The 26412-nt window shown below is 41.7% G+C and overlaps 1 protein-coding gene and 1 long non-coding RNA gene across 8 annotated transcripts in view; one reads left to right on the top strand and one right to left on the bottom strand.

Moving 5' to 3' along the window:
• The window catches only part of LOC126531504 (glycoprotein antigen BM86-like), a 36768-nt gene extending 18649 nt beyond the window's left edge, over nt 1-18119 (bottom strand). The window contains exons 1-11 of one of the 2 annotated variants that reach the window (XM_050179045.3): nt 17726-18119; nt 14959-15087; nt 14663-14779; nt 13650-13769; nt 9356-9463; nt 8895-8957; nt 6455-6586; nt 5239-5367; nt 3440-3559; nt 1431-1540; nt 670-722 (exon numbers count right to left, since the gene is read on the bottom strand). In XM_050179045.3, the coding sequence (XP_050035002.1) occupies nt 670-722; nt 1431-1540; nt 3440-3559; nt 5239-5367; nt 6455-6586; nt 8895-8957; nt 9356-9463; nt 13650-13769; nt 14663-14779; nt 14959-15087; nt 17726-17804 (1160 nt within the window). In that variant the 5' untranslated portion in view covers nt 17805-18119. The remainder of the gene's footprint in view (nt 1-669; nt 723-1430; nt 1541-3439; nt 3560-5238; nt 5368-6454; nt 6587-8894; nt 8958-9355; nt 9464-13649; nt 13770-14662; nt 14780-14958; nt 15088-17725) is intronic. The other variant, XM_055071206.2, reaches the window with a different exon arrangement.
• LOC126531513 (uncharacterized) overlaps nt 1-26412 on the top strand; it is a 219022-nt gene that overhangs the window by 51793 nt on the left and 140817 nt on the right. The gene's annotated exons all lie outside the window — the stretch shown is intronic.

Here is a 26412-nt window from a genome sequence, read left to right as displayed (position 1 = left end):
CCAGCCAAAGCAATCAGAACTTCAGCAGCAGATGAAATGGACATGTCCGCTAGGAGGACACTTACAGAATATCGCTCCGCTCCCCCCTTCCCCCGCCCTCCCAGGAATATGATGAAAACAACCTAAAATATGTTCTTTATTAGATAGCCATTGGTGTTTCTGTGTCTCTTTCGATTAACATTGTCTTGTGTAGCTGATTATTCTTAGATTTATTAGGTTATATGTTTATTGACTAGCTTAGCTTCTAAGCTTTATGCAGCCATTATTATTAATAAACCGTAAGAAGGAGACTTCTCTGGTATCTGTTAGATCTAGCTTCAGTAATTATTTCTGTAAGTATAATATTGGTTTCGATAAGAGCTCGAATATTGACATAATTGAAAACATCCAATTTAGAATGGAAGGAGTGTCAGACATTATGTTATAAATTATTAATTGCTTGGTTATTAGTGGTATTGGTCTTCATGTAAAATCATTATGAAGAATAATATTTGGAGCTTTCCAAAATCGTAATTTCATAAATTTGCACCCTGGAACATAGTCTGTATCAATGGGCGTCGACACTCAAAGAAGCTATTAGAACAAGTTAAAGGAAGTTGGAGGCTGACAAAGGATATGTCTGGACGTGCCATTGCAGCGTCAAAAACAACAATATTAACAAGTACTCACCCGCACTTCAGAAGTCGTGTAGCCATGAGATTCTTGCCATATAGGTTTCTCATCTGTAATCATCAGTAAACTTTAAATATCGCGTAACATCACAGCTTGCTCGTTGTGAATTCCCTATTTTCTGCAAGCTTTTGTGACTTCATCGCAAATCCACCAAGCCTTTGGGAAAGAGAAATAAATAGTTATTAAAGGATTCCTATTCAGAGTCATTGTCGAGCTCTCTCCGGCTTTGGTGCTGAGTCCTTGAAAGCGGTTTTGTAAAGATGCCCCATTCGGTTCTTTTTCTTTTCGCTTTTCGTGGGTGGTCAGAGTGGCGCTCTGCCCGCGTTATCAATGGCATCAGCTGGTCGTGAACGGTGCAGGATAAGAGTGGCGTAGAATTAAGGGGAAGTTATCGCTATACTAAATCGCGGACCCGGCTGCAAATCTCGTTAACGGGCCGCATATGTGGGGCATCAGTGCCTATGAGGTCGGCTCTTACAGTACAGTTGAATAGTTTTCTCAGCACTTGAGCATCGTGGGTGAGCAGTTTATCTTTAGGATCCAGTTTATCTTTAGGATTTTTCATGGCAGCAATGACCTAACGTATAGAACGATGGCCATGTCGCTATCACATATTTTCAGTATTTACGAAGTTTTTGACAAACTAAAAAAATAAAAAAGGCAATAAGCGCTATTCATTGTTAAGCATCATAGTTCGAGCAATTATCTTGTTTATGATTCCGCTTGTTATTTCAGAGAGAAATACAGGTGAAACTTACCGCTTGATCAATCAACTGCCCAATCTTGGCACAAGTGCGCGTCGTGTATGTAGTGGCAGTTATGGAACTCTGGTATTGCTCGAAGGTTGTGATGTAAAGAAATTGCTTGTCTGCATATAGTAAACATGACAAAAACACGTATAAATAAAAAAAGTAAGAGTTTCGAACATAAAGCTTCACTATACTGTGCCCCAATACGGGATGAGTTACGTAGTTAAATGCATTTGAACTGCTAACTGCAGAAATAAATTTGCTATATGCGGAGGTTTTCCTATTGCTCGCAACGTCATTGCCAAAATAAATATAGTGATTGACTATGGAAGAAGATAATGCCACATGTACTATAATCAAACCTGCACAAGTAACACAGGGGCACATTGATGCAAGAAGAGCTTCACAAATAATCAAGCGACTAACAGCAAAAGCATAATTATTCTAACCTATAATTATACCTGCAAACTAATTTAGAGGTGAGGCTCCTCTCGTAAAACATCACTGGTCAGAATAAATTATGGTGCGCAAACAATTTCATTTCAGTTAATACATTTTTCAACATCAACAAGCACAGCGAAAATGTTATTCATGAGTGTATTCCTGTTAACTAACCCCAAAAGAGTGTTACAGAGTGTTTGCTAAGTGTATCGCTTGTAAGTGGCGCTGTATGACCGAACTGAATCTCCATCGCTAGAAAGTGTTCGAGATTAAGATCTCATCACTCCGTTCACTCTGCAACGAAGTGACATTGCTGCTGCCAAGTGCTGACAGCTTGTAGAGGGATGGACCCCGTCAGGAACTTTCCCTTTCCCCTCCCCCTGAAGGGTACGTGTATTCATAAAGTTTGAGTAAACTCCACTTCGCCATTCTCCAACGCCTTAAAAAGCAGACTGAGTGCCACGAGAGCATACCAAACGAACCTCTTCGTTGTGTTGAGCTTGAGTGGGCAGTAAGCTCAACACTCTCTGAAATCGTCACGGTGGCACAGAAGCCTACCCTCTCATTTAGTAAACTGCGATATTCGCACCTTGGCTCTGCACGTGTGACACAAGCGACTATGCTGCAGGTACGGGTGTAATAAGAGACCTCCACAGTCAGAACATTTGGTATTTCCTCAGAGCTCGGCTTTTAAAGCTAGTGTAAACGTGCCGCCACTGTTACTTGGAATGCTAAAGTTGATCGTTTTGCTTCTTTTACGCTGTGTGAAAGCTCCAATAAAGCTCATGTTACACCAACCGCGGTTAAATAGATGTCACCCAGCACAGGGCTACTTCGTCTAGCAAACTTCAAAAACTATTGCCCCTCTGGCCCACACAAAGTAAGCGCGGATGGTGAATTTGGAACGAAGCTGCGCCAGGTTCGGCCAGGTTTCGCCATGGCAGCAGTACTCAGCGTCCGCCACGTCTAGTCGCCGATCTCTTGGATTCATACGAGTTGTCTTCTCGTGATACCCAGCATCAAGTATAGTCCGCACCAGCTAGCACAGTTTTCGGTCTTCATAGAGAGATGCTTGCGTTGGCGTGGATTCAAATTCGGGTAGCGCGATTCACACCAGTGCGGCTTCGGAGGTTCGCCACGAAAGGGGAACTCCACGGTGCTAGTCTCCCAGCTTCTCCGTTCCCCTTTCGAAGCCAGCAGGAACTTTTCAATAAAGATGTCTTATCTCTCTCTCTCTCTCCGCAAGCACATAAAAAGCCCCTTAAACAGCCTTCAATAAAGCAATTTTACGTCCTGCAACCTCCAGCTCACCAGCCATGTGCTTTTGATCGGTCTAATTTCGCAGAATCTTGTAGAAGCGACGATACGCAATGAGACGTGGCAGTGTTCTGTGCTCATTTAGGGCTAAGCGTCTTGAGAAGCAGCGCTCAGGCGGAGCAGGCACAAGGAATTTCAGCTTCACCTTCAGCTAACAACTCTCCTCTTACTATGTACCTTGATGTGCTAGGATGGCGCGTATGTATTTCATTGTTCTAAAGTAATGGAGTACTCATGTCGAGCGTTGATGTATCACTTACCTAAAATACACTGCTGTTTGGCGTGGTCCCATTTCAGGGGATACTCGCAGACACATGTTTCCATTTGTGAATCAATTATACACTTACTTAGCGAAGGTTGACATTTGAGCGAGCATTTGTCTGGAATATAAAAATGAATTAAGTTACTGCATCACTGGGCGCCTTTTGAGACTGTACGAATACTCAGCTCTGCTGCTCATATAAGGGGTGATCATCTTTAAGTTCTGCGGAATTTTTAAAAAGCACCTGTGACAGATAGCATAATTCTCGTCATTGAGCTGTAATATTCGAAGAGGCGGAAATTACTAGCCCGAGAAATCGAAACACATGTTAAAGTAATTAATAAGATCGCAAGTTAACTTCCTAATTAATTACTTCAGGGCACATATCGTTATTTACGAATCGTAGCCGATGACTGTGAAAGACGTATCCATTCGAAATGAATCTCCAGAATGACATCAGTTTCGAGATATTATTTCCCAAAGTGTGGGACGAAATACCTAAGCGTTCCAGTTACTTTTGTGCTTCAGTACATAGAACAATGTTTTGTTAAATATGCAAGTGGAACAACAGTGCATTTTAACAGCGAGTTGGATGGCGCATATCTCCAGACAGGTGTCATCATTCTATAAATTGATTCCAAATGTATAAGCCTTGCAAGCGTGCAATATTGCAAAATTACAATATGTGCTGCTAAGTAATTAAGAACTTAATAAGTGGTCTGTTTAATTAGTTGCACATGTGCTTCGATTTCTCGTGCTGGTAATGTCCGCCTCCCTGAATAATGAAACTCAAAGTCTAGAATTTTGTTACATGCAAGGGACGATTTTAAAAAGAACTCTCGAAAACTTAAAAAAAATTATCACCCCGTACACAACAGATGTGAACGACTCTTCTTTGATAAAAAGCCCGACTACAGAAAGCTCACCGCATATCTCTTTGGTTCACTGTTTAAACTGAGCCTGCTGTCGTAGCATATGAAATGAGACGCCGGCTTAGGCTATTCAGTCTCAGACACACCTTCAATCCAGAACACAGGCCTATGCTGCCCTTAAGTGACAAGTTTATTGCATTACTAATTACTGTCATCGCAGGACCCGTGCAAACCAGACAATATGGCCTAATGGGTGACTAAATCGATGGCGGCTTAAGCTACGGCTTTTGATGATACGTGGTCGTTACGTTACTTCATCACTTGAAGCATATTCAGGTTATTTCTATATATACAGTGTCATAAATCTCACATATACTTGACCTTTAAAAGCACATAGCTTAAAGTCGAGGGACAATAGTAGCGTCAGCGCTGTTACGGAGAGCGCTCTTACACAACATCACCTTTACAGACAGTCCGTCGTTAACCGGCCAAGTTGGCTGCTTCAAGGTACAAAAACTTTCACATCTGGTGGTTGTCTGCTGCATGCTGTTGACATCATTAGCGCCTTCTCAAACTTGCCGATGGTGCAAGATTTCGCATTAGTCGAGATTTTCTGCATCATACTAGTGCAAAAAATAAATAAATAATATAAACACACTTATGCAACACTTGCAATTGTATTGCTTCTAATTCTGAACCATCACTGCTCTCTGGAGCGAAATGTAAGCGCGAGTGAACTAATGATTTCACCTTCAGGTTTGACTGCACTATAGAATTCACTCAGCGACCATTGCTAGTGTTGGCTAATTTATGGTTACATTATAGCATTGTAGCTATAATTACAATTCACGATACTGTAACCACGATTCAGTATAGCGAAGTTGCTTGTTCTTATAGTCAGGTAAATGCATAAGAATGTGCTTACTTGAACAGACGCCACCAATCACTGCGTAGCCCAAAGGGCATTCGCACGAAGCTTCTCCATCTTTGAACACGCATATTTCACCACTCTCTTCGCAGCTTCGTGCTTCCTCTTCGTTACATTCAACTCTAGCTGCAGCATAAAACCAACGTACATATTCGGTATCAGTAAGCACAACTCGCTGATTACACCACCTCAAACCAGAATTAAATATGTGCTAAATTAACTACAGGCGGCATAAAAAAAAACGCAAGGCCTGAAGTTAATACTCCTTCACAGGAAATGCTTTATATCACTAAGCAGAGTAACAGAAATATTAGAGTGAGCATAAGAAAGTTCATTCTTTTCACATCTTCCTTTCATTTCTCATCATATCTTCTAACCCGCCTCCCCAAGACAGATTATAATACCGGACGGCTACTCTGGTTAACCACTATGCAATTCATGGCGCTAGATTTGACGCTTGGTCAGGCCTAATTCGGTCGGATCCTACAGAATGCATAGGGTGAATGCTTAAACGTGCTTATCCACCTCCTCTGCTGCGGTCAACTTTCAATAGCTCCCAAATGCGATTACACGTGATCGCTGCTTGGCTTTTGAGCTTACTACAAAACTTACCACGTAAAAGTTAACGCGGGGGCCATCACGAGGGAGCGGAAAATTCTGCGCGTCGGCACCTAGATTATAATATATGCAATGTAATTGATGAAAATGTTAAAACAGAAAGGCGATAAACAGCCATGAGATTTGCAATAGTGTCACATAAATAATGGCGAAATGAAACTTTATTTGGTTAGACAATGCTCAGCGTTTGTGCGAGTCAGGGCAAATATTTTAAATGTTGATATTCTGAAGACTTCATGCAAGCTTTGTCGGAGAAGAGTGTACTTTCTTACCCCTATAGTAATAAAGTAGTGAGTAATAGTGGATGGGGTAACGCAAAATTATTTTCCGCTTGAATAAAAGAAAAGAAGGAAGTATTTTTGAGTTGCTTTTGCACTTTTGCAATATAATTCTCAGTTTTAGCTCGCCGCTTTACTTTTCATAATCATTTTGGGTGTATTAAGTATTTACTTCCTTAAGTGGAAATCACTGCGATTTATTTTTGCTATATGATACGAAATGTAATTCATAGTCAAATAATTACGTATGAACCAAGGGGTAGGATCCAATTACGTTTTTTATCTGTTGAAGGGCATTGCAAATTGTAGAAAATTACCCTGGCATGTCCGTCCATCGGCAGCGAACTCGTCCTTGTCCTCGCACTTGCACTTATAGTCAGGAGTTGATGAGTTCTCGTATGTGCAACCGTGCTCACAGACAGGCCCAAGCAAGTCCTCAGCGCATACGTCTGTGTAGAAAATAAGTCAAGCCCATGCTTAATGTAACAACGACACTTCTCTGTGCCAATCAAATAAAAATTAGTTGGAAGTCTTCGAATGTAGGCAGCCAAATCGCTTTTAAGAGGAAGTTTACCTCAGGAGCTGTAACCTATAATAAATGGGAACAAATAAATTGTTCTGAGTGACATTCACTGCACATAATTTTATCATATTGCTTACAATTAGAAGAAGAGGTTGAAATCTACCAACTCTAAGAAAGTACCTTGCTTCGAATAGTAGTTGGAGTAGGGAAAAGGAATTAAAAGGCAGGAAAAAATAACAAACACGATTTCAGAGTTCTGTAATTTAAACTTATTCAGACATGTAACGCCACTCTGAAATATGCCATTATTTGCCATTTGCAAAACGTTCACCAACATTGTACTAACCTTGGGTAAGTTGTTAAATCACCTGAAGCGAATAAATTTGGTATATGAGTTAACAGATGCAGTTCACAAGATTGCGATACGTGTTTTCGTGCTGAGTTACGGACTTGTCACCATAGTGATTCAGTTTTATTTCTAATTGATGATTTTTGGCGATTATTGTACAAAGTTTGACTTGGTAAATGATAATTATGCTTTCTACAGTTGCTACGGTTCAGCCTTCTCTCTTAAATGCGATAATTTTAATTCAATATGACAGCACTTTCGCGTCCCACAAGCATTTCAATATGGAAATTAGAATTGGCCCCAAGCTGAAGCTTCCTCTCAAGGCCTTTTTCCATGGCTTATCTTGACAATGCGACACAACTCAGCCGCAGGGACAGACGCGAAAAAATAGGATATGCGCTGGTTACTCGTCATGACACCATTGTACAAGCGAACATTTTTTTTCCTCCTCAAGAATAGATTAATTTTCTGTCAGATTATTCTCTACCTACCGATATTGATATAAGGTAACATGAATCTCACAGGACACATTCTCGTGAAGAGCTGAAACAATTCTACAAGTGGTGAGCAATATGTGAAGGCGATTGAGTAGAAGAAATGCCAGGATTTCAGTCTTGGTACTGTTTGCTTTATGAATGTGCAACGCGTAAACATTGTGATTTCTCTTTGTTTTTGAAGTTCAACATTAAAGTTCAAGTTGTTTTGTTCAACTATAGAAAGGAAAGACAATAACGAGAGTATGAGACAAGAATATTGACTCTGTCATATAGAATAGACAGGAGGTGGGAATAACGGCACCTGACTTGAGCTAATGTCATGAAAAATTTCGTCTCATGGGTGAGACGTACGCAGAAGCTCAGTGTTACATAACACAGAACAAGGACACGCCTATGCAGAAAAAGCTAAGCTAAAGCAACTGAGCCCTGTTGCTCAAGGATCGGTATTTCATTTCGGTGAGCACAAGACTGCATTAGACACCATGTGTGCATGCTGGTTACGCTACCATTTAGGTACAAAAACGGCAGGCATGCTAATAAACATGGCCGAACTTCATTTATAGGGCTCCGCGTAAATGAATTAATTGGTGAGTGGAAGGACAGCCTAAACCTTATCGCTGCGAGTATAGGTGGGGGACATTTATAAATAAAGCGCGCAAAAGCGAAGGAAAGCGAAATTTTGTTTATATTGTACACCCTGTTTTGTATTCCATATGACTTGTATAATCACCTACCTTACACGCACTTTTTGTCACCTGATACTGCTGATAAATAAATATAAATGAACGAAAAAGCACTGAAACTAGGACGCCGTGACTGGCGTGATGATTAAAGACGATGTTTGCGCCCGTACGCCGTTCCATGTAACATTTTGGTGGCAATGGTGCGGTCCAGGAATAATGTCGACAGAACATTTATTAGTATAAATGCTCATATTGCTATGAATGCGCAATGCTCTACCACATTTATGGGTATGTGCAAGCACACCGTAGCTCGCACCCGTAACACACCTCACTGCACGGCAATGAGAAGCAACGCTGTCCAGCTCCGAGTCACAGAGTCACCGAAGTCACCTGGTCAACCGAGCGAGAAGGGCAGCTAATGTTGTTGGACTCCTGGAGTGAGGGGCCAGCCCACTGCAGAGCGGAGGAGCTATCTACGCTCGCTTCCCTCCCATGCTCTCTTCTATAAAGTTTATTCTCCCTCTCTCTTTCGACATAACAAAAAATAACAATATGTTATCTGACAAAAGTGAAAACGTTTTCACAATTCTGTCTTTTTTAAGTCAGGACTTCATAATCACTGTCATGCATCAACCAGTAACCCTTCATTATTAACGAAGTAGATTCAGTGCAGTAGTGTAACCATAACTGAAAACATGTACGTACTTGTGCAGATGCTTCCATTTCCAATAGTGCCTGGTTGACAGAAAGTTCCTTCTTCATAATGGGCTGCAAGCAAGAGGAATATATATGCGTGTTTAATTTACTTAGATACTGGAGCTCCGATTCCATGGTGTTTTCTGGTTCTAGTTATTTGCCACATTAATTAACAGCAGCGTTTGACGTGTGGCTTTCAATATTGCAATTTGTTGGGCGTGTTGGTAAACTGACTTGGAAGGCATATTTAGCGCCAGCAAACAAGGACAGAAGGGAGACGACACCACATAGCGCATTGTGGTGTCGTCTCCCTTCTGTCCTTGTTTACTGGCGCTTAATATGCTTTCCAAGGCTTTCAATAAACAGGATCACGATGGCGCATACTATTTGAGTACTAAATCACGAAGCCAAGTTAACAGTTAACGAAACTTTTAACGCTTGCCGATGCGTTGTAAATATTTCAGCCTTACCGTCACACGAGCCTGCCTCCCAGTTCTGGCAACAGCGGTTATCTTCTCTCAGCTTGGCATTATTGCAGATATCTTTGCAGGTAAAGTCCGGAAACAAGCAGGCGATGGCTGGGAAATGAAAAGAAAAAAAAACACGAATTGTATTTCTGACAACGTTCACGTGTTTTGTGCCTGTAGTGGTACATCGCCGCGTTAATAACTGCCATATTTCTCAGCCTGTTAATTTTCGTTGCCGAAGCAAATGAGCCCTTTTGTCGTATTCTGGATATATTGTCGCTGCACATTTGTCACGAACGGTCGTATCTCGACACATTTATGGCTCACAACACAGAAATAATTAATACGGGGTGGCATTATATGGAAAATTGTTAAAATCTGGCTAAAATACCCTGACTCACCGATCTCAATAATACGTAGCTGCATTTTAATCTTTGTCAACAGCATTGTAGTGACATCTTCATATATTAATTTATAATTTTTCACGTGCTGCTAAAGACGAGAATTAGAAAAAGGAGTTGTGCAAATTTTGTACGCCTTGCTGTCGAAATAAATATGTACGAATTGCCGTAAAGTGCGCCTCCCATGAAGGCCCATGAAAAAAAAAAGGGGGGGAGAAAGGAATAAGCAGTTCTCAATACGTATACGCACCCCATTTGTATACCAAGTTTTTATGCGAAGACATTAAGCAATTTTAAAAGTCGCCTGTGTAGCATAGCGCAGTTCTACTCCTTGAGCTGATCTTGATGCTTAGGCGAGCTTTACTAGCACAAGAAATCGAAATGCATGATCGGATAATTGCGAAGATTTAAATGATTATGTTGTTAGCTAATTACCTTAAAAAGAAGTTTTAGCTCGGGTGCTCTTATTTAAATGCGTGTAAAACGAGAATTCGTTTTTCTCGGCAACCACAGCACTAAATTTGACGAGGTTTGTTACATTTAAACGAAAGATTTTAAACCTAGTAACTGTTGGTTTCGAATTTTCGATATCGGCCGTCAAAGTTTTATTAAAAATGGTAAAAATAGAAACTTTTCAGACAATGAAAGTATCCAGTTTGCAACTCTGTAATTTAGCAATGATAAATATCACAATTATGTGAATTGCATGTAATAGTATATCTAAAACGGACAAAACTAACATGTTACACATGAATCCCAAAAAATATTAGTAATATGGAAATACAGCCTTTGCACAACCCTTGTACACAACGTAACGAATTCACTTAAGATGTAAATTACATTTTGAATTTGTCCACTTTGAATGATTTAATGGATGTCGTTTACAGAACCTCGGTATCTGTTCTTGATGCAGAGCTATTAATTTGTAAACTTCGCGCTTCTATATTTGTCGGACTTTCGAATTCTTGAAAAGTTTGTGAACAAAATTCGAGCGCTAAATCAAAATTGCGCTTTCAACGGTCACTATAATTTAACTTTCTCTCACAAATGCAACAAATTTCATTAAGATCAGTCTAGTAGTTATCTCAGAAAAGCGTTTCTGCGTTTTACACGTATTTGAATAGGCCGCGTCGGAGTTGCGCCCAGGTAAAGCTTCCTCTTATGGCACATATGCAATTCACAAATTGCATCCAGTAAGACTGCAAGATATATCCACTTACAAAGAATTCTGTGGGTCACACCATTTTCGAGATATGCGCCGTCAAACTTGCGGTAAAAATGCGCTGTCGTTCCACTTACTTTTTCAACAAAACGCCGTTTTATGCATTGAAGCGCAATATAAAACTGGACCGCCAATGTATTTCTTGACAAAGTTCGGGAATTATTGATCTCAAAGCTGGTGTTGTCTGAGAATTCGTTCCAAGCGGGACAGCCGCTTCAATTTGTAAAATGGAATTTGGGCCATAAGGTAATCAGTTAGAAACTAAATTAGTGAATTTTTTTAATTAGTTGATTATGCATTTCACTTTCTTGCGTAAGTAATGTCGCCTCATCGAGTAGAGCAGTTCGAAGACTGAACTTGTGCTGTTTGTCCCAGGCGTTTTTTTAAAAAATTGCTTAATGTCTTCGCAGAAACGCCTGGTATATACAGATTTTTTTTTAACAATACAGATTTTTTTAGTAAAGTATCACTGCAAGACACCTGTCGTTTTCGTATACGATCTCTACGACGAGGCGGAAATACTTTGACGCAACCGAAGTTGCTCTGAAAAGACCAATTAACAAGGAATTATTAACATTTTTATTAGTACTTTAGGGACAATTGTGTTAATGGCGAGTTTGAAGGCAGTCACATTTTAATGCACCCTCATTTTATTGCGATAGAGATTACCTGGACCCTCCAGGCTCATTTCCGCCGTCGGTGTCGCCATCGCCGTGAGGTTCTGTATGACGTCAAGGGTCGATAAAATCGTTGCCACGCGCCGTAAGCTGCATGTGCGAGTGAAATCTTGAGAGGGTGAGCCGGTGATCGCGGCTCAGTCTCGCGCACGCAAGGGAGGAAAGCGGAGAGGAAGCGCGCCGTCTGCCGTCGTGCGCAAGGCTCCTGGGGGAGGGTAGAGGGGGGGCGCGTTCTAATCCGGGTCGCCCGGGCGGCCACGCGCGCTCGCCCGGGCCGCTGCATATTGACACGTGTACTTCGTTATCTTTATCGGGCGACCACTTCTCACCGCCTAACAAATGTTATCGCACAGCGCAGGACGCGCCTGCATGTAAAAGAAGTTTCCGGAATGTTATCGATGGTTCCGTCCACTGTCTTCGATGGTTCCGGCCCCTCTCTCGTACCAGACCGATACGCCCCGTGGCGACAAGTGCGAGGAAGTTTGAGACTAAACGCCTCGGCCAGTCATGGCACCTTTAGATATGACACGTTTTGACTGGCAAGCATGTGCCGCGGTGTGTCGGGTCAGGATTTGCCGCGGCATGATATCATTCAAACTTCCCCCCACACTTCTTCACAGGGCGTTGCCGTCTGACGCGCAGCGGGACGCGCTCAGTCTCGATATTGCCTAGACTTCTCCTTCAATTTCGACGATGGATATCTCAAATTAAGTGCGATTGAGTGGATGTTTCAAAAAATGGGTATGCCATAAATTGTGACGCCGTACAAGTTTTACATTTTATCAACTGCCCTCAAGTTAACAAAAAATTGTTAAATAACTTGTTTTGTTATTAGATCGTCTTTTCATAGTAACTTTAGCAACTGCGTAGTAGTTCCGCCCCGCCGTAGAGCTCGTATGCGAAGACAACAGGTGTCTCACGGTCATAGATTTTTATAGCAAAAACTGTATTCCCCTAAAAAAAAAACACCTTGTCTATTGGTTCTCCAGGGAAAATAGCAAGTATACGATATCAACACAATCAGTTAATCTATCCTAAAAGCGTCCCGAAACACGAATGTGAAAGGTGCATTTTAAGCAATACTGTATTTTCTCGCGTTATCACTTACAAGTTCCATACATTTACGCTACTTTCTACCATAAACTCCTCATCGCTATGTTATTTCGTTCTCAGCAACAACCCGCTTTTTCAATGTTTTCCAGGGAACGGTGTAACTCTGGCGCATGACATGTCTCGAAGAGGCATCACTGCAGTACCTCGTCCTCTACCTCTACCTTTCTCCGACCCTCTACCTTTCTCCCTCCTACCCTCTCTCTCTTTTAATCCCATCTCCTCCACCCTGCTGGTTGCAAAAAATAGTGCTAGCCTTTCCTCCTTCCCCACAAGAACCACTTCTCTCCTCATCTCCTCGTGGGCCTTATGAAAATGAATCCTTACTAATTTGTATGCGTTATTATTGTGCTGTAAGGTTGGAGTTCATACCGCGTCATTTCGATGCAGTCGTGCCAGCCTTAGATGCCGTAGCGGCAAGGATCATATGTATGATATGTATGCATATGTGTATGCCCACCTTAATGGCCTTGCCGCAGTACAGTTGAATTATGCAGTGAAGCTTACACAATGCATTGCGGTGAAGAGAAGTGGAATCTTGCGCAAGTGCTACGCGCAAACAACGTGTCAGTGCTCGCCGAGACCTCGACCCCTCGACCGCCCTGCTTCCCCGCGAAGTCCTTCACGTGTCCCAGAGATCCTGTGTCGCCCACTTTATTTTAATCTCAGGTACTCTCCCGAGGCCTCCGTCCGATGGTATGTTTATTTTAGCGAACTAAATGGTTTCACTGCAATACACGTGCATATGCGGCGAAGCTTAATTACGCACATCCGTTTTGAGGAACGCATATAAAACCCCTGTAGCCGCAGCATCCACGTGGGAGGTTATCACGCAACGCCGTTAGCAGCCTACACTGGATGCGGACAGGATTCGGCTATACACTCACATTTACAAGTGCCGTCTTCAAGTTCAGTGCCATGAGGGCAAACACAGTGCGGCCGACCATCGCGGTCAAGGCTTTGTTCACCGCCGCTTTTCACGCACTCATCCCTGAATGCTGGATCGACTGCAATGAAAGAAGACGTTTCATATACATTACATATAAATGAGGTCGGAGGGTGTGTGTGTGGGGGAATTTAGGTAAAATTAACATTTTAAAATGCATTAGCGCAAGAAAGCTTACAGTGGTGTAAGAAATTACACAGTGCAAAACATTATAACGTAAGAGAAAACAAGACAGTATAAGAACAAACTTCGTCATTCAAAATGGTAGGGAACAGCATAAAAAAGAAAGCAGTCACATCGAAAAATTCAGACGCAAGCAAATATGACGCAAGTATAACAATACTACCGATGGAAAGAGCGAGGGAAATTATAAGTATGACATGTACATAAGCTGAGAAAAGTGTCAGCGATATTATGGCGTTTATGTTCGATGTCTCTTTGTCGGCGTAAGAAATTCGTTCAACACTTCTAAAAGTGCGTTTCATTTATGCAATTTTTTTCATTTTATGTGGGTTCACCAGTAGGGAATTCGTACTCGATTTGTTCTAGTGTTGTGCTGGCCTTCAGTGGCGTGCCACGCTCAGCGTATTTTAATATTTATCTATCTAACGCCCCTGCATAAAGCATAGCGCATATTGCTATTATTCTTGTCTACAAATTTGGTCGGAGTTTCATGTTCTTTTTTATTTTTCTTGCTCGCTTGCTCCTTTGGCTTGACATAAGCTCTGCTGTCCTTGCTAGGACCCACTGTAATTTTTGTCGCTTGGGCAGCTTATTCACGATGAAGGTCAGCATGCATTTGTTTAGGCATAATATGCTTTGAGGGAATCGATGCAAAAAAATTAATCACAATAATAAACAATAAAAAATAATAATTTAGTTTCATTATTAGCACTAACTTATTATTACATTGTTACTAATGAACCAATTAGCTAACTAATACTTGATAAATACCTTGGCATTCTTCGGTCATGCCATGTATTCCAGAACAGTTGCACCTAGCCACGTCGTTTCCATCGTTGTCGATGCATTTCCCAGGATGGCATAGCATTGCTGAACAAGCATCGAGATCTGCGACCACAGTGACCAGAGGAAAAGCAATTAACGCGCACAAGCAGCAACCAGATTAGTGCGCATCTCCATGTGACTGCACAGTTTCATTGAACTTGCTCATTGGTTAAAAGAAACACTAAAGCTTGAGAAAAATAAAAATGATGGGGGAAGGGGGAGGGGGTAGTCGATGCACTTACGGTAGCACCGCTGAGCCGTAGCATTGAAGTATCGGTCATCTCCGCAGTGACACGTGAAGTATTTGTTGTCGTTGAGAGGAACACACGGTGCTATTCCACACAACTGCCCGGCTGACGCACAGATATCTTCTTAAGGTTTCAAGGAGAAAAAAAAATCGATTAATATTCATCCTACATAAGAATTGGACGTGGGGCCTCGCTTAACATGCATTTACAAATACTACATAGGTACAAGGTCTGTGACACTTGTCAAGATTTACCAATAAATACGTATAAGTCGCTTTCCTGTATTTCTGAATTATTACGGATGTGTATACATTAGACTCACGCAGCACTTCCACGTTGATGATGAGTGCTTGTCTGAAAGTATTGTGTGCCGAGAATACTGTATGGACATTACATATTCCTTTTTGTCGGAGGAGATCGACATACGTATCATAGGCTGGTTGGTTTGTTGTCGTTCCTCTAAAGGCACTAATCACTTTTGAGGACCCAAAGAAACGGGTGGTAAACGGGGTCAGGAATATAAAATGAAGTTTGGGGAATGAATAAAAAAATAAAATGAAAACCTTCAATATTGATGTTAAGGAAGCTGCTCTGCGCAGGTATGAACGGAATGATGACCAAGTAAATATGACTACAAACAGAACAGGACAAAACAAGAAAGCGTATTTTTCTCTCACTTAAGAAATTGGCTCGATAACTTTTCCTGGAACTGAAACACACAGCGATCCCAACAACATAAAGTACCAACGTCTGTGTTCCATCTTTTATTACTTCATCACCTATAAATTGACTTCCTTACTTTTATTCACTGAACTCCTTGCCACAATTCTGGCGTGACGTCTGACTAACGTTCTCCAATTTCGTGATATATTGAGAGACGTGGTATAGAACGCGTAGTCGACTCAGATTCTTTGTAGATTTTCAGCAGCTGCACGTAGGAAATAATGCAACCAACTCCAGCTATAAGGATTTTCTTAAGAACGGTACTACTACGTATATATCTTCAAAAGTGGAAGGAACAGACCACAATGACCCCTGCGGGCAGTGTTTTTTTTTTTTTGTTTAGTGAACAGTTTACTTAAGCTTTATTTTCATTTCGAATAAAGTATTGTGAGGCATAAATTATTGTAGGAGGCATATGGAGGTGTATACTGGTGTTGGAGTTATTTGTGACAAAATAGTTATAGCATGCCTCCAGGTACACACGCCTTGAGCCCTAAGTCACTTTACACACAGAAAAAGAAAGCTCTCGACGTTTGTTTCGTTGTTCTGATTGCGTGCCTAAATGAAGAACTGTTTCATACCCCGTTTACCAAACTACACTTTCCAGCAATTCAATTTTAAAGATCTTTCTACATGGCTGCTTTAAGCTATATATCACATATGTTGTCTCGGAGATTTTGTGCGTTAGGATAATGCTTGAAGCTCACTGCCGATATAATAAGCTCAAACCGTAGTTTTAGACGACCCGACTTTAACAAGCAAACCAACAAATAAAACTATGCGTAGGCATTGTTTATGCAATGGGATCGAAGTTGTGACTTAGATACAAACGTGGACAGTGCCGACGCCATATAGTGCGCACGGCATTATAAGAGATGACATACACATATGCACTTTACGTTATTAATTTTTTTACAAGCTTGAATTCCTCGAGAGAACCTTAGGCCCAATGCGCTTCGCGGTAAAAAAAAAAGGAGGTAGGGAACACAACGGCATCTTAGAACGCTCAGAATTATGTTCTCAACGACCGCGTCTTGTGTTTTACAACAATCGTACTGGCACCTACATGCCAGTAAGATGGTCGTTAACATGTAGAGTACTTGTATACCTTATGATGATGCGCCTAACAACGGTTTGGCAGGTAAGCTAACTGTCGATGATAAGTTATCGCCTAAAATAGCTGATGGTGAACCTTTGGTCCTTCCTGCTTATAAATTTTCTTGACGGCAGCAGTTAGCTCGAACTTGGTTTAAACCTAAATTACACACAGCACACGGTACACTGATCACATTGAGCAAAGGAGTGTGACTGTTAACATAAACTTAAATCCAGAGAAGCGTTTACTACAGATCCGTTTATGGAAGGAAAAGGTTTCATGTTACGAATGCCCAGAATATTGGGGTTATTCTATGCCAGACATGTTAGACCTCATCAGCGCCAATCTGCACCGGAATGCCAGAGCAGGAAACTTTCTCGATTACTGTTTGCAAGGTGCGTTAGCTTGGAACCCGTGTCTTTGTCTGCTAGATTCTTCACGAAGCAACCAAACTGCTTAATTGTTCGTAATTTTTCGTTTGTACGTTCTAATAAACATCACTTCACAACGTGCAATGTAATGACGGTAACTTGCTAGCCTTATGAAAACTAGGATGCGAACCTCATGTTGTCTCACCTGGCTAAATGGCTGCTCATTATTGCTCAGTTTTCTATGATATTGAACTTATGCGGACCGCGCAATCGACGGATAAAATAAAGTGGTCGGAAGGGACGCTACGGAGGAAGGCAACACATGTGCCATGCACTCCAAGCTGCAAGCAATGGCTCACGCAAGGAAACTGTAGAAACCGACCACTTTCTGCGTCTAAGGCTATCTTCAGGAAATCGGCGAACCAGAAAATCCATCAACATGCTTTCACAGTACGAGCTGTCACAAGACAAAATATCAATTGACGCGGCAGTAGCCTTTGAGAAGTATACATCACCGACGATAGAGCAATGTTCACCCTCGTGTGCTGATGCAATCTTGAAGGCCTCTTACCGGGAGTTTCATCGGCAGATGCAGTTGACGACAAGTTAGCGGCAAGCACCAGGAGCAGTAGCGGCCATACGTTGTTCATTTTCCCCCTTTCGTTATCACGTTTGGTGCTTTCGAGAGCGCAAGAAACGACGCGTACTTTCAAGTAGACAAGAAGGCGGTCGCTATCGCCAGCCACTCCTCTCGGTCACTGCCGCTGCACCGTTTCATACGTGCGTGCGACGCCGATCGATGCTTTACTTAGGCCCTGGATGAGCTACAGATTAACAAAATATTCCTTTTTCAAGTGCCCTCCGTTGCACCTATCCCTTATGCTGCTCCATATTGTGATGATAGTACAAATTCCAACGGACACACCTAGTGGTGTCAGAATGTTGAACCGCGAAGGCGAACGAAGAGCACTTTATCGTCGAGTCGAAGCCACTATCTTTCTCTCGGCCTTTGATAAGGAGTGGTTTTGTGGAGATAACGAGGCTGAGAGGCCTGCGTTATGCGCCGCAGTTTTCCCGTAACATAGCGCACCGCCAGTTCATGTCTGCTAACACTTTATAGTAACATTAAAACTTGAAACTCCCAACTCGGCCAGTATACATGATCGCGTCTTCCCAAATAATGTTTTTTTTTTTCAGAATGATATAAGAATAGGGGATGTGTACCGATGACAACGAAGCCACAATATTGTTGTAGAGCGAGCATGATTGAAACGAGCGCTTAAATATCCTCTGATGTGAAGCAGCACAGTGGAAACTGTGAATAGGACAACAAAACGGAATATATGACGTCATGTGAATATTCCCTATAGTCCAGACTCCTGAGTGCATCGTGCCATGTTTTGTGCGTTCATGTTACAACACGTCGGTGTGTTACTGCACACTGTAGACAATATAACATTCAAACGTTCAGAAGGCGTAGACATCGAGAATAACGTACGGAATGCTTAATATTGGGGTTTGAGTCATCTAACACAGCTCCGACTAAGTCATAGAGATCTCGAATTCTGTCGCGCGAGTCCGGGATTTGTAGTTGTGGCGTGACACAACTTCCAATAAAAAGTGAGACATGTGGTAGACACATTCGCAGTGATTCATGCTTCATGCACAGCGTGCGCTGCGAAACACAGTAATGACCCCGGATAGACTTCATTACATGGTAGAATGTTACTCGCGATCGGCCTAATGCAAGAGTGCTTTATAACACAGTCTTCGCAAGACAGCGTTTCCATAGCAACATTATCGCTACGCTAGACAAAGGAAGGCAATTCTGTTGCGTTTAGAGATACGTGGAAATGACTCAAGCCCCATGCTTTAAGAATTGCGTTGCGGTGTTAAAAAGCAGATATGTTTTACCTACCCCACCGCGGTAGGTAGTTCAGTGGCTATGCGTTGCGCTGCCGAGCTATAGGTCGCTGGTTCGATGCGATCCGCGGCGGCCGCATTCCGATGGGGGCGGACTGCAAGAACGCTCATGTACTTAGATTTAGGTTCATGTTAAAGCACCCCACGTAGTCAAAATTAATCCGTAGTCCCGCACTATATGGCTCCTTATCAGATTGTGGCTTCGACTTACTTCTTTTTTTAACAAAACGTCGTTTTTATGCATTCAAGCACAAACGTAAATGGAACGCCAATGCATTTCTCCGCAAAGTTCGGTAATTAATATATTGAAACTGGTGTCATCCTGAGAATCCTGAGGATCCGCCTCCACGGCTAGAACTCACCGGCTAGAATGAGTAAATTGCAATATGGGCCATAAGGTAATTAGTTAAAACATAATTAATGAATTTTTGTTGATTAGTTGATTATGAACTTCAATCTTTTAGGGCTAGTAATGTCGGCGTCTTCGAATAGACCAGTTCACGAACTTGAATTATGCTATCTGCCACAGGCAATCTCTAAAGAATGTTGAGTGTTCGCTGAAACACCCGGTATATTAGAAAAAGGAAATACATATATAAGTTCATCAATAACGTTCACCGGCAGATGTGATTATATGATATTTTAAAACAGGTTGTCTCAGATTCTTTTTAAACATTTGAAGGAAGCTACAGATTTCATATGTGTGTGTGTGTGTAAACTATTCCAAAATGATACCGAAGAACAAAAGCAAAGTCGATCTACCCTAATATACGGATAATAAGCAAGAGCAAGATACGATGGGTAGCGAAGCGAGTGGAATTAGGATTAGAGAGCAAATGTTGTGGGAAACTGTCGAAAATGAGGACATGGTTACAAATTTTAAAGGATATATTGCCTATATTATGAAAATAAAAGCTAAGCAAACGCAATATATTCAGATCAGCAAAAATGAGGAAAGTAGTTGAAAGCTGAGGAGTGAATTTAATTATGGGAAAGGCTTGTTTCTGGAGTTTAATCAGTGGGGAGAGGTGAACGGCGTATGTATGACCCCATGATAAGGTGCAGTAGTTTATATGGTTGTGTATAAAGGCGTAATATAATGTTGCGAGTACGTGGAGTTGGAAGTAGAATCTGGTTTCAAGGAGAGAAACTATGACATACGATATTTTAATGCAAACTGAAGAAATGTGTTCATGAAGCCTAAGATGGGTGTAAACAATGACTTTGAGAAAAGTAACATGATCGAATAAAGTAATAGCCTGGTTGTTGATGAAAAGTCAAGGAGGTAAAGTTTTCCTGTCTGGTGAATGAATAAGCATAAAAGCCAATTGGGAAACGTTAATTGATATATGCCGTTTGCTGCACACTACTGCACCAGGGAGTTTCAATCTGCTTGTAAATAAGAAATTAGAACATTGAGGTCAGAGCTGTGAGCAAAGATGGTTGTGTCGTCTGCATACAAAATACTGTTTGAGCGAGAAAGGCAATAAGGCAAGTCATTAACGCATGTTAAAAACAAAAGTGTTCCTAAAATAGATCCTTGGGTAACACCTTCAATAATACATGAGGGATTAGGAAAACAATCAACGACAAGCTGCAGTCTATTAGACAAAAAACTTTTACTAATGATAGTGGTGGCCGAACAATACCGTAACAATCAAGCTTTAAAAAAAATGTTATGGTGAATAGAACCAAAAGCCCAAGACAAATCTCTAAATACAGAAGCTGAAATATCGCCATGATCAGTGTAAGACTTAATATTATCTGTGGAATATATGCGATGGCAATGTCCGTAGACGAACCCTGAGCGGAGTCCAAACTGAGAAGTTAGTATGTTAAAGTTCGTGTGAAACTTGTTTAGTCCTGTTCCTACCAATTTGTTAGAACGTTGGCAAGGAAGCGAGAAACCGAAATCGGGCGGCTATTTTCAGATGAAGTTTTGTCATCGTTTTTTCCAGGCAGGTATGGCCTTCGCAGCGTTCAGTTGGCCAGGGAAAAACGCCAGTACTGAAAGAAAGGTTAAATATCTGGGTTAAAATGGGTGAGATTCTAGAATGAACTAACTTGATGTGCTTTGCGGAGATACTATCCAGACCAAGGCCAGTTGACTTTAAAATTACAATGTCGGATTCAGTTTCGTCATGGTTAGTGGGGTGAAGTAAAAAAGCTTGTGGTTGGCAGGTGAAGGAGAATATCAGGACTGTTAGGGAGGGTAGTATCTGTCGAAATGCAATCACTGAAGGCATTACTTATCTCATTCGGTGATGTTATGATCGCATCATTTATGGAAAGTGATATAATCGTGTCATGCCAATCAGAATTATTTAAACATTCATTTACCAACTGACATTTTTTTAGTATTATTACCGCATTGTTGAATTTGGTTTTCATAATAACTGTGCTTTACATTTTTTAAAGAAGCGTGGATAAACCGTTTGAATAATGCTCACATCATGCTTTATGATGCATGTTGAAAGGCTGCCGCTTGTAGTGATTGTAATTTTTTTCTTAATGAACATAACACAAACTTTGACAACCAAAGGTAAAGGGGAGCATGATAGTGCCGCTTTGAGTAACATAGACACACCACTGCTGCTACGTTTTCTTTAGCAAAAACCCGCGCCGCCAGAGCCAATAAAACAGCTGCACACTTCAATACGGTCACAGCTCAATCATCCTCAAAATAACCATCCATATTCCTGTAATAACACACTCTCGGGGAATCCTGTATACAGTCATTTCAGTGGAGAACCTAAGCTATTACATATTACATTTGTTTCCATTTAAAAACATTTAAAGTTGCAGACGTTCATTGCCTCTTCTATAGGAATTGCGCTCCATAGGCTTTATGCTTCAATATTGAAGTGGGCGGACAGTTCAATAAATTATGCTTGGCTGCGCAATTCAGGGAATCACTGCATGAAACATCTCTTTTGTCCGCATTAAAATGTGTATGGTCGGCGGCACTCCGTGGCAAGTTAATTGAACTGTTCATACTTCAATGGTGAACAGAAAGTACTTGTGTTTAATGCAAGTTTACCAGTGTGGAACGCTGACGACTATTGCTTGCGTAGGCTTGTCACGTAGTCTCATCAAAATTTAATTTCACCGAAATGCGTTTGCTGTTCTGTCATAGCTCCCTCACAGTGAAATTGAATGTGTATCTGTGGAAACACAAGTTTGTGCAAGAGGCAGACCAGAATTCAGCTGACAGAGTGGTCTGACGCATAGGTATACGGGAACAGACACGAGTGATATCACTCGAAATGCTGTCCAACAAATGTGACAGCTTGGAACGGAAGTAGGAGGGTGTGTGGAAAATCAGTGTACTCCAGCCAGTCCAGCCAGTCCAGCCAGTCCAGCCACTCCAAAAAGCACGTAGGTCCATGCAATGTTGGAATCTAGATGACAGGAAGCTTCCGTAGCAATAGTAAAACGGATGACACGACCGGCAGCGTCGTCGCTTTTGGCTGTTTGTTGTTTGCGTCCAAAGGATGAAGGTGGGGCGTGTTGCTTGTCGAGGAAATGACAGCGCTGATGAGAGATGTACGCTTCCTAACTATTTTGTCGCCACGGCACATGCTATTCTGGGGGCTGACCAAGAATGGGCACATACACACTGTCCATAGTCTTCTCAGCAAGAGACAGTAGCCAGCACATGCCCAGTGACCGAAGTTGTCTACATACATGTATGTATGTATGTATGTATGTATGTATGTATGTATGCATGCATGCATGTATGCATGCATGTATGTATGTATGTATGTATGTATGTATGTATGTATGTATGTATGTATGTATGTATGTATGTATGTATGTATGTATGTATGTATGTATGTATGTATGTATGTATGTATGTATGTATGCATTCATGTACATTCATGTATGTATGAATGTGCTGGCTACTGTCTCTTGCTGAGAAGACTATGGACAGTGTGTATGTACCGAAATAGACAACTTGGATAGGCCTCTGGGTATGTGCCACTGGATATGTGTTTAGAAACGCTTAGAAACGTTGGCGAGGGCGCTTATCGGGACGTGACCATCGACTGAGATCAATCTGGTGACACGGGAGCTGCGACACATCGTCATTAGACGCCGTGTCACTAGATGGCTAAGCCATGGTCATTTGTCCTCTAAAAATTATCTTTAACACGGTTCACATGGAAATAAGACGTGATTTTGATTTCTTGCTTTTTTTAAAAGTTCTCGGGGGAGAACAATTTATCACATACAGCAATGCTTGCTTACTCTCACCTTATCGATAAGCGTAATTGCTGTCAGGCATGTCGTTATTCCAACTTGTCATAAATGAATTCTTTCTAGAAACCACAATAAAGTTATGCAAATTGTCTACAACAAGGGTTTCTTTTTCTTGAATAAATGTTGTTTCAGCGGCTCGAGAAGCATTATTAATGGAAAACGCCTCTTTTCTGTCGTATTTTCCTGGCAAATTAAGTGGTAGTGTTGACATACGCGCTGCCGATTTCAAATGTAGAGCCGCGACATTGTAGTGATGCCTTCCGCTCAATTCTATGCCACTCCTATTACCCACTGCTCACGGCCAACTGATGCTGTTGATAATGCGAGTGATCCTCTTGATAATACAGACGGAGCACGAAAAGGAATAGCATTTGAAAAGGCAGCGTTACAAGATCGCTACACAGTATTACTGTGTCCGCTAAAAATCTTACCATGACGTTCGAATGCAAGTCTCTCGCATAGCCCTTCAGGTGAACATTCTTAAAGAACCACAATCTGTGCTATTACATAAATGATGAAATAAATTTAAGACCGAAGAAGATAAAGAACAATGTAGAAAAAAACGCCGACTTGTTTTTGTTCCCGAGCCACGGCGCTTGTGCACGGGAGATTAGTAATTAAGCGGGTGGTCCTAAAGCTGCTTCAGTTTCAGTTTATTATTCTTTAAATCCAATCAATGGCTCAGAGTGAATATACAGACGAGGGTCCCAAAGCAACGGGACCCTCGGTTAATAATAGCAAGGAAGAGTCGTATGAAAGTTGAGGAAGCTAGGTAAAACAAACACAATGAAAAATGTAACACAGAAAAATTAAATAAAAGAAAAGAATGATCTACTATATACAAGTCTATAGGGCATAAAAATACTGACAATACATACAAATGGAAGATGTAGTGTAATGAACGATGTAAACTTAGTTATACATCTAAAAAAGCTTAAGGGCATGACAAAATGCATAAAAGGGCGAAGATTTTTTTGGGATATCTCGACAAAATTAAAAATTTTGCCATTGTTACGTTGGCTCCTCGGTTGCTTTTGTCCTATTTCATTCCGTTTCTTTTTATCAGGGCTGCAGACACGAAGAATGTCAAGTATCCGCGTAGCCCAACTTTCTGCCCTGATCCATGCTAGATCCATCTGGATGGCGCTCTTGCTATGGCGTTTTTCTCTTGAGCGCTAGGTCCTAGGTTCGATTCCCGGCCACGAAGCTACATGCTCCCACTGCGATGCTCACACCACCCACAAACTTTCATTCGTGTGTTACAACAGTGGTTCCACCTGTCCAACTACATGTGTCAACGCAGCAGAGCAGGGAACGATGTTTTGAAAGTTGTACAGCTGCTCATGGGTGTGCAGTAACGTTTACTTCACTTATTATGTACCGCTAGCAGATGCGAAAGTATGCCCTCAGTACACATACCCTCTATCCTGTAATGAATTATGCTTACGTGCCGGCATTGTGAACCAATCTTCGGTTCCAGTAACGCGGTAATGATACCAAACTTGATATAACTGTTAATGTCGGCATAAAACATACTGGCCCGACGCGCCTCCCATGGTACTGCTACTTGATTAACAGAAACTAAATAAATAACCAAAGGCAACACAGAAACCAAAGCAAAGACTGCTGGACTCGATCTTTGTTAACCTCCGTGTCTTTTGTTATGATCGGTTTATGGTCTGAAAGAGCATAAGTTACGATTTTACATTTTCTTTTCCTTCTCCTTACCCTTTCATCAAGTCGAAGCACCATGGCTGCATACGCATGCAGCGTTAAAATGTACGTTGACTTGGCAGAAATATTCGAATCTCTGCTGCATTTTTGCTTCTGCCTAGTAAAACGCAATAAATAACTAGTCATTATCAGAATAGAGCGCCGGAACACGTTCCGGGTAGTCAGATAGTTGCTATTTTCTAAGGTATTAGTGAACCACGGCATGCTCAGTTATACTCAGCAATTCAGCAGTATAAAATATTATTGAAAAATTTGCTGGCTTTAGGTCGTCTTGACAAGCTCCTTAAAAAATTATGTGCCATTACATTCTGTGAAGGTGGTTGACTAGCGAAGCTGTTTAGCACAAGAACGGAGTTGACGCATAATTTTGAACAAGGGTAGAAACTCGTTGTCTTGATGGGTGGTCATCGTGACGAAAGGTACGCCCGCTCATTTATTGCCTTGATTGGTGGTCATTATTTCACTCGCAACTGTAATCACATTCTTTGACGATGTCAAATCGATGCACGTACGACGCTGGGTGGTCGCTTGGGCCGGAACGGTGTGGCATCGCAAGGGTTATGTCTGCAACACGGAACGCGTAAACCGCACTTTTTTTGGTACCGGCACATCCACATTGAAATCGCCGACGACGACAACAGGGTTAGTTTCATCGCAGCTAATTCACGCAAAGTGAATAGCCATGAACCTTACGGAATTATAAGTCATTGCATTTTTTGCTTGCTTGCGGGGGTATGAGCGATTGCTCACGGCGGTATGAGCCATTGATGACAGTTTTCGACATGCTTTTCTGTATGTTGTATGAGTGATTAGAAAGAATTTAAGCACTGTTCGCTTCACTTTGCCGAGTGCTTGCAGCCTCTTCCTTACAGGGCTGTGAGCCATTGCATTTTTTTCTTGCTAGGGGAGTATGAATGCTTAGGGGGTATGAGCCAGTGATATTTTTTGTTCACGGAGAACAAAAATGCATGGAAGCCTAGCCATAAGCAGCTTCGCTGTAAAGATCTCGAGGTCGCTGACTTGCACCAGTAACAGACATGCTACGTAGATGCCTCCCCGGACTCGTCAAACTTCGTTCAAGAAAAACAAAGGGGTATAACATTTCGCTTTCAGAAGAGACAACCGAGCCAGCATTAAACACCAGCAAGCGTACAGTGGTGGATTGACGGAAAACATTTTACAGAACACTGAGATTCCACAATTTGATTTGTCCACGACACCAGGTGCCATATTTTCGCATTGTGCATATCAAGTGCTTAATAATCTGCAAGACGCAGCAAAAAAAAAAGAAATAACCGTGTGAAAAGAAGAAAAGCAGGACGCGAGTACATTGGACCT

Source organism: Dermacentor andersoni, chromosome 5, assembly GCF_023375885.2.
Source record: "Dermacentor andersoni chromosome 5, qqDerAnde1_hic_scaffold, whole genome shotgun sequence".
NCBI lineage: Eukaryota > Metazoa > Arthropoda > Arachnida > Ixodida > Ixodidae > Dermacentor > Dermacentor andersoni.
This window is presented reverse-complemented; position numbering and strand designations above follow the sequence as displayed.